Here is a 19,667-nt window from a genome sequence, read left to right on the forward strand (position 1 = left end):
TAGATTCTTTCAAACAATTACACTAGGGTTGTCCATCTACCAGAGGTACATGATAGAATTTTGGCTTCATGATCGAATAGAAGAGAGTTTAATGTTAATCTGGATGACATGTTTTTAATTTATGAGTGGTTGAGTTTCCTTTCTTGAGCCAATGTTTGTGAATATATTGTAATCTGGATGTCTTTAAAATGATGGGTGCATTTGGTAGTACCAAACTTTTTTTTAGCCTTTTAAGAGATCTTTCCTAGGGCATAAACTTTTGATGAGTAAAAATGAGTTCAAAACTTCATTTTGTGAATATATGGTAGTTTTCTATAAAGCTTGACATAACATTTCATGTCTAACAGAGAAATATATAAACTATGGAAATATCTCTAACTCACACAATTAAATAAAAACCATTCAAAACCAGAAATAAGAAAAATATACAGCTTTACGTTGCATCTCCCCCACCCCCCCTCCTTTTTCTAAAAACAAGAAAAAATATTTGGAAATCCCATCTAATAAATCATTGATCAATAAATAGCATTTCGAAATTTAATTCATAATTGAATACACTTTTTATTTGTTATAAGTGACGATTATTTAACAAAAGTTATTGTGATAACGTGATTATTGAGTTATCTATTCTTCTGAAGTTAATGTGCTGCATTGCATAATGCACAGAAGTGGCCGGCAATAAACTTATATAAAATTAACATATTTGGAGAATATTGCAACATAGATTTCACAAAGAGGATATGTGATTCAACTTCGTACAACCTTGACCAACTCAAGCAACAACGTCACAAAAAATTGAATCTACTCTCAATTAATCCCATAGAAGATTGAATGATAAAATCTTTTGTTTTCTTTTGATTAAAAGATTTGAACAAATCTTTTTTTTTTTTTATAATTTATCAAAACATGTAATTATTAAACTTCACTAACTTATCATTATCCAAAAAATTTCTTAAAATTTACTCTTTAAATTATGCATTAATTAGTTTTTTTTTCTTGTAAAAAATCATATTTGTTTTATAAAAAATCTTGTCTTACCCAACTAGACGAACGTACTTTGTACGTTACTCTGTCCTAATATATATATATATATATATATATATAATTGTATAAATCATTTGTCCTCTTATTAGCTAGTTTTTAAATATATTCCCATTAATTCATTTTTTGTATGGAGAATTATCATAAAACCTGTAAAGTGATTGGATCAGCCAATCAAGTAAATTAATTTCATAGATCTCAAAATGATGATGGGTAATATTATATATATTCGTGAAATACGTAAGTATTGTATAATTATTTTGAAAAATAATAAAATTTATTATTAAAAAATTAATTTTTTTTATAGATAAATTCCTTATATATTTATTTATTTTTTAAATAATTATATAATACTTATGCATTCACAATTATAACTATTATTTTTCTATTTATAATAACGATTCCTTTCAAATTTTATCAAGCGTACGTTTTTTTGGAATAATAACACTAAGAATTTTTTTTTTTATTTTTTTTTTTTTAAAGTTTAAGGGGTGATGTAATTCCTGATGTCATTCTTGAGTATCTATCAGTCTCGTCACCCCACGAGCAAATGGAGCCAGTAATCGATTGGTCAAAGCAACGGGTCCACACAATTTATTCTCTCTCTTCTGGTTTTTATGTGAACACTTTATTCTATGAGCGGAGAGTAGCACCGCTCAAACAGTTTTGTAAGTTTTTTTATTTATTTATTTTTATATTCATATATTTTTTATATATTTAAATATTTAAAAAAAAAATACATTGAAAATTATTTATTTAATCATTAAATAATAATAAAAAAATTATCTAAGCGGTAAGCGGTATACTTTTTTTTTTTTTTTGAGAATGAAATACTTCTGCATTCATGCATAGATAAAATATTCAAATACATCATAAACCCAACAAGGTGCTTAAGACAAACAAAAGAAACAACAATTAAGGAAGGACACGCCCAGCATCCACTTCAAGTCTGCTACGAAGAAAATCTGGAGGATCATTCCACCATTGCAGTGTATCATCCACAAACTTTGCTTGACGAGCCAGAATATGTGCAGCCTCATTACCATGTCTTCCCACATGCAGAACTTCAAAAGATTCAAAAGTGGACAGAATCTTCTTCACCTCATGAATTAAAATACTGCACCTATCCAAAATCTCCCCCCTAGAGCATATAGCTTCCATCACAGCAAAAGAATCCCCTTCTAAAATCAGATGAGAAATACCCAAGTGAGAGGTTAATTGCAAACCCCTAAGTGCAGCAAGAGCTTCTATGTCTTCTACCTCATGAATACCCAACTCCCTTCTAGACATTGCCATAACCAAGCATCCCTTATCATCCCGCAAAACAGCACCCACCCCAGAACAATTCAAGGCCTAAAAAATGGCTCCATCTACATTCAGTTTGAAAAACCCACAAGGTGGAGGTAACCAACACAAAGTTGAAGACTGATGATGAACACTCACATGCTTACGAAGTAACTGAAAGTTCTCAACATAATCAAGACAATTTCTCACCACATCACACACATCAAGAGTGCTGGTTTGCTGGAAAGCGGTATACTTAAAGAAGCAAAATAGCTTTCTCTTATTCTATTATGAAGAGAGATCTTTTATGATTTTAGTCTATTATTCTAATTAATTAAAAAGAATGAAATATATTATTGAGAACTTTAGATGCATAAGATTTCCGGATAATATAAAAATTATAATTCTATATTTGTCTATTTTTAAGTTGAAAATAGAAATAAAATGGGTAGGATTTCATTTCCTATTACCATTGTATAATTGTATACGCTCACTATCTTGTGCCGTGCCATATTTGATATCCACGTGTTCCCCTTTTTAATGAAAGAATATTTCTAAATAATTATGTCCGATTTAAGACATAATTATATATAATATTATTCTAATTTTCTACTAGTTGAGATAGGATGTTCTTATTAAAATTACAAAAAATACTTTAATCAGTTGTCAACTATTACGTTTGGTTATATAAATAAAATGAGATAAAAATTAAAAGTTAAATAAAATATTATTATAATATAATTTTTTAATATAATTTTATTTAAAAATTAAATTATTTATTGAATCTTGTGTTTGATGGTTTGGTTTGTATAACAGGCCTTATTTATCAAATCTTTTTTGATCTCATTTGTATTTAAAATTCATCTCAATTCATTTCATTATTACAACGTTATTAAATTTTTATATAAAATATAATAAATAATTTAATTTTTTTAAATCTTAAAATAATTTTTTTAAATTTTTATATAAAATATAATAAATAATTTAATTTTTATTTTATTATTTATAAATCTTCTCAATTTATCTAAACTTTTCTACGAATCCAAATCACTTTAAGATGAATGAGAGATTCAAAGACCACATGCAACTTTATGGGCAAGCCGATGGAACGAGCCCAGTTATATCAGGAAAAAAGAAAAGAAAAGAAAATACTGAAAAATAATTGAAAGAATATAGGAAAAAGATTAATAGCATTATACAGAGAGAGTATTTCTTTCAATGGTGAGACCCCAGGATTGAGAGGGACAGATCACCCTTGTGAATAATAAATATGGTAATCAAATGCCTTAATTTATTGTTGGCATTTCATTATCTTCCCTCTCTGTTCTCTACAAAATCGTTCTTTCTAGAACCCAAAGCTTTGTTCCAAACTGGATATTTCTGTTATTTCTGTCTCTCAGTTCCTCCGTGTTTTTTTTGGCTCTGCTTCTTTTTCCCGGCAAAGTTTATTCCTCTCTCCATTTTCCATCACAGAATCCTTACGATTCCGTCGCTATAAATCTGCCGTACGACGACCAATCTTTCTCCCAGAAAACGCCGGTTTCTGTCAACGGAAACTAGCTCTTCGTCTCCCCCATTCTTTTTTCTCAATTTCCAACGCTTCCTCTGGTTTTCTTATCCTTAAAAGAATTCTCAAGTTCTGACACTTCTGTGTAATTCCTCGAGTTTTGCTTTCTGGGTTTGATTTAACTGGAGGTGTTGCGTTGAATAGTCGTGACCTTTTACCATCAGCCCGTTCCTTAAATTTTTAACAAAGCAGGGTTTGAGTTTTCTTTAAGGTTGGTAAAAAGAAAATTACGGGAACAGAGAGAGTGAGAAAACGATCAGTTTTTTTCTGTCTGAAACAAATCGCTGGAATTTAATTTCTCCGGAGTATGGGCAGTTTGTGGATTTGGGCAACATTGACAACGAAGACTGTCTGTGTAAGATAGAGAGAGACAGAGATATAGTTCCCGTGAATTTTGCTGTCCAAACGTAAAAAATAGAAGTCTTTGTAGACAGTTTCCCATTGTCCCCTCTCTATAGCTCTCTCTCTCTCTCTTCAAAAGCGAACACAAATCCCGACAATTTCTCTCTCCCCCTCTCCTCTCTCTCTCTCTGCCTCTGCTCGGTTTCTCTCTCTATTTTTTGGGTTTCCTCCGTTTGCAGGGTTAGGGGAGAGAAGTTAGAACACCTTCGCTCTCCTTTTGTGCATCCGGTTCTCTCTAATCTGTGTACAAAACCATGATCTGTGAGAAAGTATCAATGCAATCAAACCTTGATTGTTTCCTCCATTGCACAACCCCAGTGGTCGCATCCCAATCTCTTCCCAAGGTTTGTCCAATTCTTTTTTTTTTTTTAGTTAATGATTGTTTTCCTTCGGATTTTCAGTTTTCTCTGAGGATTTGAAGTGATCGCTTTTATTTTCATTTATAATGTTACGTATATTATCATTATTTTTCTTGGTCGCAGACTGAGATTAGAAACCTCAATCGCCTATGGCATCCATGGGAGAGAGAAACAGTTGAATATTTCACCTTAGGAGACCTTTGGAATTGTTATGATGAATGGAGTGCATACGGGGCCGGAGTTCCGATCGTCTTGAACAACGGGGAGACCTTAATTCAGTACTATGTGCCTTATCTCTCTGCAATCCAAATTTTTACAAGCAGTCCATCTGTTAATAGTTTGAGGTATAACCACTAGTATCTTTATTTGCTATCTTTGCTATTTTTTATTTTTTTTATCCCGTAGAGACTGAATTAGCCGAAGATTATCTTTGGCCAAAGCTGCCTTGTTTGATTGAGTATAAGGGAATTTGCAAATGCTGGTTTTGATTAGGTCCAATGCTCTTCAATGACCAGGAAAACTGAAAAACTTGGGAATCCATGTGAATTAGTTGACTAATAGTTTAATTGGTTGTAAAATTCTTCTGGTAGATATATAAAATTGAAATTCTCAAGGACCCATATGGTTTAGCTAAAGTGTATTGATTTGGTCTGTACTGTGCCTTTTCAAATGTTGCTGGGACAATCTTACATGTGAATTGCTGCAATATAGTGTTCACTACACAATTCATTGACCATAATATTTCAGTCTTAGCTACAAGTAGCTGTTTTGGACCAAGTAATGTTAATACTAAGGTTGAATGAGTTTTCCAGGGAAGAGACTGAGTCTGGGGACTTCGAGACAAGGGATTCCTGTAGTGATTCGTGCAGCGATGAGAGTGAGAATGAGAAGTTATGGAGATGGGATGGATGTTCCTCAGAGGATGGAGGGTTTGAGCAAGACAATCTTTGGCATTTGAATGACAGATTGGGCTACCCTTATTTTCAGTACTTTGAGAGATCAACTCCTTATGGTCGAGTTCCTCTAATGGATAAGGTACTTTCCTAGTTCATCCTACCCTTGCTCAAACCTTACATCACCTTTTCATTGTTCTTTACTTTATTTGCATTTTAATTGTTCTCCTTATTGTTTTACGTTATCGGTAATAAGATTGTTTGAGCATACGAATTATGAAAACATATGAAGTCTTTTCATGATGGGCATCTAATAAAGACAACGAAATGGTTTACAGGAATATGAATCAGTATATTCTTTTCTATGGACACTTTCTTAATTAAGACTTCACTACATTGATCCCTCAGCTCATAAATTCCTTCTATCCCTTTATCATATAAAAGGATGTAGATTCCATCGACCACTTATTGGTTCCTTCCTTGCTTTCAGATTAATGGATTAGCTGAAAGATACCCTGGCTTGATGTCTTTAAGGAGTGTGGATCTCTCTCCAGCTAGCTGGATGGCTGTTGCCTGGTATCTCTCTCTCTCTCTCTCTCTCTCTCTCTCTCTCATAATCTTATAATAATATAAGAACAGAATCTTGAAGATGCTGCTGAAGTTTTTGTATTTTACTTCAGACTCTCTTTTAAGTTTCAACACAGTGCAATTCAACTTTTTTTTCATCATTACTACAATCTCTGAGTACCAATAATGATTATTTCCACACAGATTAGCATGCTTGATATTGACAGAAGACATGGTGATAAAACTTCTAATATTTATAATTTTCAGGTACCCAATTTATCATATTCCCATGGGAAGAACCATAAAGGACTTGTCCACATGCTTCCTCACTTACCACACTCTTTCATCCTCATTCCAGGGTACTTACTCTCTATGTCCATCTCAATTTGTGTGAAAACCTGGCATTTTGTTTATGAACTTCCTTTTTTGGAAGTGTTGTTTTAATAAACTTTCGTTTTTTGCCTTTATTATTTACTTTTTTGAAAGCTACAAACGAACGAATATATGCTATGTAGATATGGACCTTGAAGATGACCTTGGGCATGCCGAAAGGAAGGGAAAGGAAGGTGAGCGCATCTCTCTTCCTCCATTTGGTATGGCCACTTACAAGATGCAAGGAAACGTGTGGGTCTCTGGCAATTGTGGACAGGACAAGGAGAGACTTGTGTCGCTTTTGAGTGTGGCGGATTCATGGCTAAAGCAATTAAGGGTCCAGCACCATGACTTCAACTACTTTGTGGGGATCAGGCGTGGCTGAAACCACTACTTTATATCATGTTGACCATGAAAACTCCTCTCTTTTGATCTCTGGTTTTGTGCTCTTGCATGGAGTAATACACTTTTGAGTGCAAGGATTGTAGTTGATACTTCTCGTCATTGAGCTTCATCGATGGAAAAGCCCACATAGGGGTCGACCTTATGTGAGATTTCCATCGAATGATTGCTTGAGGATGAGTTCTGACTCTTTGTCCATCTGCTGGTTTAACTTGTTAATAGGCGTTTTGAGTAGAGGGATGAGTGAGTTATCATGGAGATGGCGGAGGACTTCAATATGAACCTTTATGGATTCTGTAATACATGCTTTTGACAGTAATGGAAAACCCCGGGAGATGAGGAAAATGCTAACAGGTTGTGTCATTCCCTTGATATGCTCAGTAGTTCTTAACATCTAAACGGTAGTCTTGAAAACTTTTCCAGTTTGTAATGGTTTGGGTTTTAAATCTTGACTTCAGTCTGCCCTCTGCTTAAAGTAAAAAATTATGATTGCTGTGTTTTGTATGTAAATGATGGAGACCATTAAGACATCATTCCTCTCTTTAAACTGAATGTGGAAGAAACAAAACGCATGAAAAAATAAAATTGCCTGGCTATGCGTCTTGCAGAGGTATCAGTAATTTCACTGGAATCCTTTCCCTCAACCAGTTTGCGACCTATTTTCAAAGCTTACACACTTCTTTTTGCTCTTAAACATACGAAACCGAGGGCTGACTCTGTGCATGCCTTGGACACACGCTTTCTGGATTGGCCTTCATGATCTGAGCTACAAAATGCAGCTCATTTTAGGTAGATCAAAAAGATTGACCCCCAAGAAACTCAGGAAAATGCTCTTTCATTCTGTTTGGAAAAAGAGAAATTTTAGGGAACTGGAAAATGATGCAGTTGGAAATTGACGTGGTCTCTATATTTATTTTCAAAAAGAAGAAAGAGAGAGATTAAAATTGTTTTATGTTGATTTTTTCACATCATTTAAATAGTAAGATTTGATTTGTAAGATTAAAATTTTAAAATTTATCTTTTAAATAAAATTATACCGCGTGAGAACTTTACTATATGTGTCTTAGAATGTGTAGTTTTTGTATTCTCTCTTTGAAAAATATAGATAAATCTGTAACTTAAATGAAAAATTATTTTTTTAATAATGATAACTACTTTTTTTTCAAAATTCAAAACTGTATATTACATTAAATTTAAAGTGAAATATCTATTTTTCACATGGTTATTCTCTTATTATTAACTAGTTTACTATTTTCTTTTAAACATAGTTATTATTTTATTAATATACACGTGTCATCTAAAACCAAGATAGAAAAAATAATATTTCAAGTCCCACGTGAAAAAGGTGCTAATTAGAGTAAGAAAGACAAATCCACTCAGTAGGCCACTGTCAAGGTTGGCCTCCTAACCTTATCTGTTATTTACCCCACCCAATTTAGCACGTGTCCAAATGGATTGCTTTAATAAATTCAATAAAATCATCGATCACGTGCACCCGCACATGCATCTTGGAATTTATAATAATATAATAATATCATTGACTTTTCTTTGAGTGGAAGAATGCCAAGGAAACAAAGAAAAGCCAGCCAGAATGCTATAATTGGGCTACGCTTGTGAGTATAATAAATTGCTTTTAATTCTCTTTTTTAATTAGACGGTTTATTCATATGAATTTCACATCATTTAATATTATTAGTATAAAATTTCTAAATAATATAAATTTCACGTAGAAGCTCAATATAAAGGATGTGGTATTGTTTTATTTCAATTTCGGTAATTGATATATACACACAACCATTACAAAATTTTATACAATTTCTTTCTTAAAATATTTGTTATTTTTTAAAAATTTTATCACAACAAAATTAAATGATATTAAAATAAATTAATATTTTAGTAGTTGTATTAAAGTTTACCTTGTATGGAAAAATAATAAGTGCTTGGAGTCCTAATTACTAGCAGCAGATCTCAGCTAGCACAGTAATGTTTGACTGCTAAGTTCATCTCAATCTATTTTAAACTAATCAGTAATGAGACTCACTACTATTTTAACTTCTCATAAAAAATTAAAACATATTTTAACCTATTTCATATACTCAAATACATTTTTTTTTTCTTTTTTTGATAACAAGACATCATGACCTTCTCATTAATAAAAGAAATTATAGACATTTATCAAGTCCTTGAGAAACAAAATCTGGAATACAGTCTCACCACATCATTAAACTATCAACATAACAAGCAAACCTAGCAAGTTTATGAGCAACTTCATTACCCAGGCGGTTTACATGTTGGATAGAACAAACTTCAAAAAATGTCATACTTTTCCTAGCTTCACTCAATAGTATGCCATACACAGCATCTGAAGCCTCTGTAGCTTGCAATTCATTCACCACGAGTAAGAAATCACTCTCTACCATAAGTCTAGGAATCCCCATTGTTGCACACAGTTGTAGGCCTCAGAATATAGCAAGTAATTCTATCAACTCAGTGTCATCAACTGCTGGTTCCAATATACTAGCTTCCATGAGGATATCCCCCCCTCTCATCTCGAAGTACCACCCCAACCCCTGCCGATGAGGATCCCTAAACATAGCACTATCTACATTTAACTTTAATACTCCTGCTGGAGGTGAGTTCCATTGAAAATGTTCCTGAGCTTTAAAGATAGGTTGGTCCTTGTACACTGAAAAACTCCTCTATAGTGACAAAGCATGCTCAATTACCTGTCTCGGGTCCAAAGTTTCTTTGTCATGAACCATCTTGTTCCTTTTGTACCAAATGCCCTAGGCCACTGAGAGAAAAGCTGCTAACTCCTCTAAATTACCTCCACTTCTTAGCTATAATGCAGTCTTCATCATAGATTGTCGTGGATCCAGGTTCCCCATCATGGGCATAAACTCACTCCAGCACTTCTTAATAAATTGACAATGTAGAATAGCATGTGGGATGTCTTCCAATATCCTTTTACAGAAACAACACACCCCCTCTGTCAGTATATTCTTCTTACTCAGGTTTGGTTGAGTTGGCAGGCTTTCCTTACATAATCTCCATGCAAAGACTTTAATCTTATTTGGTACTCTCATCTTCCATATGACCTTCCATAGATCTTGCTGTTGTTTTGTATCAGAACACTCCCCAACAGAATCCTCAAACTACTCCTGATCAATCTATACATACTCCTTATAGTGAATCTACCACTCCTTTCACAGTGCCATATCCAAGAATGGTTACAGGGAAAATCGCAATCTTCAAGACTTCTACTGCAATATTTGGATTGAATAGAGCTCGAATCCTATCCACTTTCCACCCCTTTGTATCTTCATTAATCAAGGTATCAACTATCTCTTCACATTTTTATGCACTACTCCCAAACAACTCAACACATAGAGCTTTATGTCTCGAGGTCCAACAATCCTTCCAAATCTTTGCCTTCTTCTCATCCCCAATCCTCCATCTACACCCGTGAATTAACCATTTCTTGGCCTCCCACAAACCTGTCCAAGCATAAGAAGGATTGTAGCCTAGGCTTGCCTCCAGGAACTGATTTTGAGGGAAATATCGAGCCTTACAAATTTTATGGAGTAGAGAAGTCTCCCTTTGTAGGATCCTCCACCCTCGCTTTGCAAGCAAGGCAAGATTGGAACTTCTTAAGTCTTTGAAACCAAGCCCCCCTTTATATTTTGGCTCACACATACTCTCCCAACTTAGCCAATGGATCTTCCTTTCATTCTTTCTCTAACCCTACCAAAACCTAGCCATCATGGCCTTCATTTATGAACATAAACCCTTTGGCAATAGGAAACAACTCATTGATGTTGGTATAGAAAGTGCTACTGCTTTGATTAGCACTTCCCTACCCCCCCTGAGGCAAAAGTTGCTTCCAACTTTGAAGCTTATTCCACACTTTGGTTTTAATCTCAGCAAAGGCCTGAGTTTTTGATCTTCCAACCATTGGTGGCAGCCCAGATATCTTTCATATTGCTATACTCTCTCAACTCCCCACTTTTGGAGAATCTGACCCTGCACCTCTGAACTCACATTCGAACTAAAAACCATAGCTATTTTGCTCATATTAACTTTCTGCATAGAAGCCTGCTCATAATTACTGAGTAAATTCTGAAGCTTGTCACTAGTAGGTATATCTGCTCTACAAAACTCAACACTATCATCAGCAAACAACATATGGTTAACTCGTGGGGCCCCTCTACAAATTCTGATCCCAGGTACAATGTTTTCCACCTGAGTAGCTCTTAACAAGCAGATTAAACCCTCAGTTCATAGGAGAAATAGACAAGGGTATAATGGATCCCCTTACCTAGTCCCCTTGCTCGGAACTATTGGACCAACATGCTCACCATTTACTAATACTAAAAATGAGACAATAGACACACAAACCATGATCATCTCTATCAATTTCTCAGCTAAACCCATTGATCTCATCACCTCTCTTAGAAAAGACCACTCAATCCGATCATATGCTTTACTCAGGCCTAACTTGATGGACATATAACCCTTCTTCCCCCTTCTTCTGTTTTAAATAGTGAATTAACCCATAGGCAACCATAATGTTATCACTAATCAATCAACTAGGGATAAAGGCACTCTGTGTATCAGAGATAATCTTAGGAAGGATCCTCTTCAAACTATTTGCAAGAACCTTTGACACCAGTTTATATAGGACATTACAGAGACTAATCGGTCTGTAGTCTACCATGCAAGCAGGGTCTTTCTTTTTTGGAACCAAAGTGATAAATGTGTGATTCAACTCAGTTGGAACTTCATGGTATTTTTCACCGAATTAGTTGTCCTTATATTGCCCAACAAAATGGGCTTACTGAGTGTAAGCATCGCCATATTGTGGAAATGGGTCTCTCCATGCTTGCTCATTCTCATTTACCACAATCATTTTGGGTTGAATCATTCCTTACTGTTGTTTACATAATTAACAGCCTTCCTACTCCAGTTCTTAGTAACTCAAATCCCCATTATGAACTCTTTCACAAACAACCAGATTATTCATCATTACGAACATTTGGTTGCTTATGTTTTCCACTCCTTTGTCCCTATAATTCTCACAAATTAATGTACCGCAGCAAACAATGTATTTTTGTTGGTTTTGGCTATCATCATAAAGGCTATCGTTGCCTTGATCCCGTCTCTAACAAAGTTCTTGTCACTCGACATGTTGTATTTGCTGAAACTGTGTTTCCAGGTATTTCCACTTCTCAAAGTACCACCTCATCTCCTCCTACAAATGTAGCTCATGTGCCTGTTCTTCTTACCGCTGAAGCTATTCCCACTGAGGCTACCACTACCATTTCCAATTCAAGTATTTCTTCATCTCTTGAGAGTATAAATTCTGATTTTCATGACCAATCTCCAACCTCTCTTCCTGCAGCTTCCATAGTTCTGTTTCTGACCTCCCACTAGTCTCACCACCTCCTTAACCTCATCGTCATCCAATGATAACACGGTCCCATACAGGTTCTCTTTGTCCTAAAGAATTTCCCGATTATCAAATATTTTATTCTACAAAGCATCCACTTCGTTCTTAGAGCAGTGTAATTCAACCAACTGAACCTACTTGCTATTCACAAGCTTCCACCTCCTCTGAATGGCAAGCTACTATGGGTCAAGAGTTTGATGCTCTTGTCTCAAATGGTACTTGGACACTATGTCCTAAACCTACTGACCACAACATTGAATGCAATAAGTGGGTCTATAAAATTAAACGTAAGCTAAATGGTTCTATCGAGCGCTTCAAAGCAAGGCTGGTTGCCAAGGGGTATGATCAACAATGTGGAGTTGATTTTACTGAAACGTTTAGCCCAGTAGTCAAATCTTCCACCATTCGACTGATCCTTGCTTTGGCAGTAAACTTTGACTGGTGCATTCGACAGTTAGATGTCTCAAATGCATTTTTACATGGATATTTAGATGATGTTGTTTACATGGAACAACCCTCGTGGCTTTGTTGATCCTCAATATCCTCAGCATGTGTGTCGTCTGCACAAGGCTCTTTATGGCTTGAAGCAGGCACCACGTGCATGGTATTATAGACTCTCTCAAGTTCTCATGGAACTCGGTTTCTCTACATCTGCAATGAACTCTTTCTTATTTATATTATCCTAAAATCATATTTTGATTTATGTTCTTGTATACGTGGATGATATTCTTATCACATGCAACAACACTTCCACTTTTTTCTTTGTTATCAAACAGCTGCAATTAGGGGTGCAAATGGTTCAGACTAGACTGAACACCCCATAGGGACCGGACTGGACCGGTAGTTATCGGTCCGGTCCGATGGGTCCATTCGGTCCGGCCTATTTTTTTTAAATCAATTAATAAAAACAATTAATTTAAAATGCTAAATTAAATTAAGTCACTTATTAATGTAGATTATGTAACAAAGTCAATAAAAAAAATATTTTATATGGTCAATAATAATAAATTAGATGAAAATTACATTATTAATTTATATAATTACTATATAATTAACTAATTGATATTATATATTAGTTAATTCATAGAATATTAACAAGTGTTAATAACATATTTAAAATTTTATATTGTTAATAGTGATAGGTTAGATGAAGATATATATAAAATATTATTAATTTATAGAATATTAATAAGTATTAATAACATATTTAAAATTTTATATTGTTAATTGTACAATTATTATATAAATAATATATATAAAATATATTTTTATTTTTATTTTTTATTCGGTCGATCCGGTTCGGTCCAAGAAATCTCCACCCCGGAACCAGACCGAAGACCGAAATTCCGTACTTATTGGACCAAAATTGACCATGTATTTTTCGGTCCGGTCCAATCGGTTTCTCTGGTCCGGACCGACCATTTTACACCCCTAGCTGTTGCAATCTTTCGCCATGAAGGATCTTGGTGATCTTAGCTATTTCTTGGGTATGGAAGCGCATCGGATTTCAAATGGTTTAAACCAGCGACAATCTAAATATATTTTGGATCTTTTTTATCGAGCGAGTATGATTGGTGCAAAACCGTATGCTGCTCCTTCGGTTAGTGGAACCAAACTCTCTAGTTTTGAGGGGTCTTCTTTGTCTGAAACTGAAACTATTACATATAGACAGCTTGTTGGTGGCTTACAGTATTGCACACTTACTCGGCCTGATCTCGCATACTCCGTAAATCAATTGTTCCAATTCATGCACTCTCTCACTACTTCACACTGGATTGCACTCAAAAGGGTCCTTCGCTATCTTGAAGGAAGTGTTGATCACGGCTTGTTCTACAGCAAAGGAAAGTCTCAACTCAATATTTACAGTGATTCAGATTGGGCTAGAAATCCTGATAATCGATGCTCAACAACTGGCTATGATGTCTTCTTTGGCTCATGCCTTGTCTCTTGGTTTGCCAGGAAGCAGTCTGTTGTCTCTCGGTCTAGTATTGAGGCAGAATATCAGACTCTATCTTATGCTACAGCTGAAGCATATTGGATACGTATGCTTTTGCAGGAACTTCATCTTTCGTTATCCACTCCACCAACCATATGGTGCGATGATATTGGAGCTCTTTCATTGGTCTCTAATCCGATTTATCATGCTCGCACTAAATACATCGAAATAGACTTCCATTTCATTAGGGAGAAAATGCTGAACAAGGATATTATCATTCGGTTTATCTCTACCATTGATCAAATAGCTGATGTCTCCACCAAAGGCCTTTCTACATCTCGTTTCACAACTCTCCGTGACAAGCTTCTGGTTATTCCTCCTCCCAACAGCTTGCGGGGGGCTGTTGGAGTTAATCCTCATGATTCAGCATGCAAGCCCGAGTCTTTAGCAGATAAAGATTTTCCACAATAGAAGTCTGATATGCATCAATATTTAAATTCAAATTCAAATATTGTATATAGATAACATCAGTTCAAATAGATTTAAATTGTAATTGATAACGTCTTGTAATCTATATATACAAACTATATTACTCTGTTTTGGTATTGAGAACCAAAACAATTCTATACACTTCGTAGTTTATTTCACTCTTTTTTTAAAAAAATGTTTTAAAAAATCTTTTGGGATGAAAAGTTTGGTCCAAAAAAGCACTTATGCTGTTTAGTCGATCTTTACAATAATATGCTCCAAATATTTTCTACAAAGAGATAGATATATCTTGTGGATATTACACGGAATTTGGTACTTGCATGCAGAAAATACTTGGAGTAGATTATTGACATAATAGTAAAGAATTTGTTTCATTTTCGAGGCATATTCACTTAGAGAGGAGAAGGAATTAAGAGCTATATTTATAGCTGGGAATAATATATGCTTGTGAATTAAATTATACTCCAATCAGTGTAGCATTGTAATGCTTATGAATTACAGCTTTATTCTACAGTACTACACATGGAAATGGTCGGCCTAGCCTGGCCATAAAGAGAAACGTACATCAATAAATCGTTGAAGTATATATATGATGGCCAAACAAAAAGAATCGAGAAGATGATCTGCAAATCTATTTATGTTCGGTTTAGTTGATCGAAATTCAAACCATACATACATATATATATATATTTGTATAAACTAAACCAAATTATTAATATATAGCCTGCATGCATATATATATATATATATATATATATATATAATTATTAATAATTTCTTTGTATGAATACTATCACATGACTGGATAAGCCTCAATGATGGACGGTATAGATGGGATTTTGATAATTTTGTAGCGAGGAAAGCCAGCATCCATCAACAATTGCTTCCATTCAACCTCAGTCCTCTCCTTTCCGCCAGTGGTGTGTGCCATCATAACCAAGTCGAATACCATTCGTGTATCTTGATACAAGTCATCATTTTCTTTCTCAAGAACAATATCTACAATTATAACCTTTCCACTCTTTGGTGGTATTGCTTTCTTGCAATTCTTCAGAATTTTGATGCAATGTTCGTCGCTCCAATCGTGTAGCACACACTGCATGCACCAACAATATTACATATATATAATTAATAAATTATTTTTATGTAGAAGTTATACTACTTACAAGTCGGTGTGTAAACACTTTGTTTATTGCTAGACTTATTACAATTGAAAAAAAAGTTAAAACATCAATATTATTTTAAAAAAGTTTATACATGGAAACCTTATAACGTACCATATGCATACACACCTCTATCTAATTAACATGAGATTTGTCCTTTTTTTTCCTTCTATCTTAATTTTTAAATATGTGTGTATTTAAATAGAAGAGTGAAATTGAGAAATCACATATTAGTTAGATGGAGGTGTGTGGTGTAAGACTTCCTTGTAGCATTTCTCTTCTTTTTATGTTTGCTGATATAATAGGGTTTCATTTTAGTGCAGTGTATGTGTTTTGTGTCAATAAATAAGTTACGAATAGATTTATTTATTTTTTTTTTTCCTTTTGTATAGTAAAAAGAAAATTTTTAATTGCAAGCTTGTTTATTGATACACCAAACACACCACTAATGTATTGTGGAAGCCTTCCAATTCGACAAACATGCATTAAAAAGTAATGATGTTTTGATGTTTGTTTCGATTGTAATGGGGCATAGCAAGTATATATGGTCATGAAAGTATATATGGTCACGATCGATATACCCAGCTTATATATAAGTTAAAAACTTTTCCTTTAGCATCCAAAGAGGAGGGAACAGACAAAAAGACCTCTAAATACATACCTTAATGAAAATTGCATCAGCACTAGGAATGGCCTCAAACATGTTCCCTCCAACATGGGAGACCCCTTGGCGGAGTGGTGCAGCGGCAACAACATGTGGGAGATCAAAGTTAATAGCTTTGATATGTTGATGTGATTTAATGATCTTAGCTATCATTTCTCCCGTCCCACCTCCTACGTCCACCAATGATCCAATGGAATTAAACCCATCTTTGTACTCCGTAAGGACTACCCCCATCATGATCTTGGTCGTACATGTCATGGCATCGTTGAAGATCTTGTTGAATTCAGGATTTTTTGCTGCAAAGTCCCACATCTCACAACCATGTGCTTTCTGAAACGCAATGCCACCTTCTTTGACACATTGGCTCAAGCAATGCCATGGCGACAATTGCCATGGGTTGTTCTCCATTATCACCATTGGCACTAGGCTCAGCTCAGCATCATGCAAAAGCCATCTGGACGTCTCGGTCGATCCGTAGAGTGTGTCGCTGCCGTCTGGCAAATGATGTTCAGTGAAGATCTTTTTGTGGACAAGTGACCTCATTATTCGTGCGAGGTAAGGGATATCAGGAGAAGTAGGAGAATCAATCTCAGAGGCTATTTGGTTCAAAGTAACTGGAACGCCATGAGAGTGTATAATGTCAGCAATGCGAAGCTCCACAGCACATTTCAATGCCATGGAGTCGGCAAAGGCGAATAAGAGTTGCCAAATTGCAGCCTGGCCTTTCTCCAGTATTGGCATAATCTCTTCGTTTCGTTCCATTCTCTTCTCTGATCTCACACACAAATATGAATTAGATGTTAATTGGTATATGTGAAGTGAAAGCGTGAAAGGTTTCTATTTAAAAACAAATACGTTATTGGTTGTTGGATTGTCACGATAATTCTACTTACCATTCAAACAAAAACATTATTTGGAGATTTGAATGGTTCGCCTATATAATTAGATCAGTACTTTAAAAATGGACATATTCTCTTTAGATAATAAAATAATTTGTGTATATATTTAACTAAGATCGATTACGTTGTACGTTGCAATATAAATATATATATATATATATTTTCTTTCAATTAATTTGTTTTGAAGTTTAGCGGCCTGATTCATTAATTAATCTCGTTTACTTCTGTTTGAAATAATTAATCCACATTAATTATATATATACCGCGTAGGCCAGCGCTATCTTATATAATTACCATTGACCAAATAAAGCAAGGTAATGAAGCATAAAAATCAAATACTAACTATGTGATCTAAACTGTATTCCGTCATTTTTTACATTTATCTTATTATTTATTTTTTAGTTTCTTTATTGTTAATTAAAATAAAAAAAAAGAATTTGCCTCTCGGATTTTTGTTTATAGAGATTGAGTCATCTGTTTCTATAAAGGATGATGTTGAATTTTTGTTGAGACAAATAGTATTGTCTCTTGGACGTTTATTTATAGAGCTATAACAATAATAGTGAAGACCAGACCAATTACAAAAAAAAATAGTGTATTGATGAAATTTCAAATATATTATTTTAATTTATGATGTCATATTTGATATCTTCGAATATATTTAGTCATGAATATAAATTTACCTAATAAATAAATGATGATAGTTTAAATAATAAAAAAAAAAAGAGCCCGCGTGAAAGGCTAGCCCCGCTGCAAACCTTGACTTGCTGCCATGATGAACATGGGGAGGTAAGATTAGGCAAGCGGCTTCCCTAGAACCTTGAGCGGCGGTGTTAATGACATATAAGTTTGAGGTGAGAACCTCCTAAATTTGTAAGAAAAATTATATTTATCATTCTTATATTATATATTACACATAATTTTTTTTATTAAATATATAATGTATAAATGATGAATAGAAAAAATCTTTTAATTTAATAAGATCAATAAAATAAAATAAAAAATAAAAAATAAAATATAACGTGTGATGTAGGATATTGAACATATCCCACGCCCTCAAATGGCGGTGAAAATGACAAGAAATCAACGTAATTATGAATTAATTCATGGGTACTCATCTAACCAGTTGCATTATTTCAAAATAATATAATATTATGAGACCCTAATTGTCAGTTATTTTTTTAATTTTCTAATAAATTTTATTGATCACATCCAGAAGGTATGACACATCCATGATCCATTGCTTTTGGTAAATGGAGACATTTCTTCAATTTGAGCTTTTATTAATTAGTACACATGATAATGCACAATTCAACACATTAGAATTAAAAATTTCCATTTGATGACATGAAAATAATTGAAATTGATTGAACAAAAAATTATTAGATATTATGGTGAAAACTTTTAAATATGGCTTAATTAATTGAATGCAAATCCTAATTAAATATAGGGATTAATTAAAAGAAAATCTTATACATATTTTAAGCGATGATTACTGATAATTAATAATTAATGTATGTCTCCTTCATGCCTTGAGACACATCTTAACAAAATACAAATTAAATCTCTGCATCATACCATTGCTTTTTTTTTTTTTATCTTTCGTTTATGAGCTTTTTTTATCCTTCATGCCTTGTTTGTTTTTCAAAAACATCTTATCTCATCTCATCTCATCTCACCTCATCATTACAACTTTTCCAAATTCCCACACAAAATAAAATAAACAATTCAACTTTTTCAAATCCCAAAACAATAATAATATTAAAAAATTATATTCTAACAATATTTTATTCAACTTTTTAACTTTAATCTCAACTCATCTCATATCATCTCATCTCATCTCTGAAAACAAACGAGCCCGCAAGAATTTGTAATGGAAAACCAATTTACGAGGAAAGGTTGTCATGATCTGGACAACCGTTTCTTGGACTAGTGTGCAAAATCTGAAAATGATTCTATTTAATTAATTATCTGAAAACTGTTTATGAATTCTAGAGAAGCAATTAATGATAAACTTATTTGTGATTTCTACAAGAAAAACTCTTGTTTTTATGTCAGTTATTTGTTATAAAAATGATCATTTCTTATAAAAATAAATCTATTGATCTTGTCACAAATTATCATTTTCGTGGCAAATAATTTGTCATAAATATTTATTTATTTTTTGTTATATATATATA

General features: G+C 33.8%; 2 protein-coding genes across 3 annotated transcripts; one reads left to right on the forward strand and one right to left on the reverse strand.

Annotated features, from left to right (window-relative positions):
• The first annotated feature begins 3,597 nt into the window (after positions 1-3,597).
• On the forward strand, positions 3,598-7,240 carry LOC109000531. 2 transcript variants are annotated; one of them, XM_018977451.2, is made up of 6 exons: positions 3,598-4,638; positions 4,777-4,997; positions 5,466-5,688; positions 6,037-6,122; positions 6,381-6,472; positions 6,600-7,240. In XM_018977451.2, exons 1-6 carry the CDS (start codon positions 4,549-4,551, stop codon positions 6,626-6,628), a joined length of 741 nt encoding a protein of 246 aa, XP_018832996.1. In that variant the 5' UTR covers positions 3,598-4,548; the 3' UTR covers positions 6,629-7,240. The 2 variants fall into 2 exon arrangements, with proteins under 2 accessions (XP_018832996.1, XP_018832995.1); XM_018977450.2 differs by having other exon boundaries at positions 3,611-4,638; positions 6,629-7,240.
• An 8,314-nt stretch (positions 7,241-15,554) lies between these two features.
• Positions 15,555-17,375, reverse strand: LOC118349645 (desmethylxanthohumol 6'-O-methyltransferase-like). The gene is made up of 2 exons (XM_035695150.1): positions 16,586-17,375; positions 15,555-15,857 (listed from the first exon to the last, which is right to left on the reverse strand). The coding sequence occupies exons 1-2, from the start codon at positions 17,348-17,350 to the stop codon at positions 15,555-15,557; spliced, it is 1,068 nt and encodes a 355-aa protein (XP_035551043.1). The 5' UTR covers positions 17,351-17,375.
• Positions 17,376-19,667: the final 2,292 nt, after the last annotated feature.

This window comes from Juglans regia, chromosome 10, assembly GCF_001411555.2.
Source record: "Juglans regia cultivar Chandler chromosome 10, Walnut 2.0, whole genome shotgun sequence".
NCBI classification, from domain to species: Eukaryota; Viridiplantae; Streptophyta; class Magnoliopsida; order Fagales; family Juglandaceae; genus Juglans; species Juglans regia.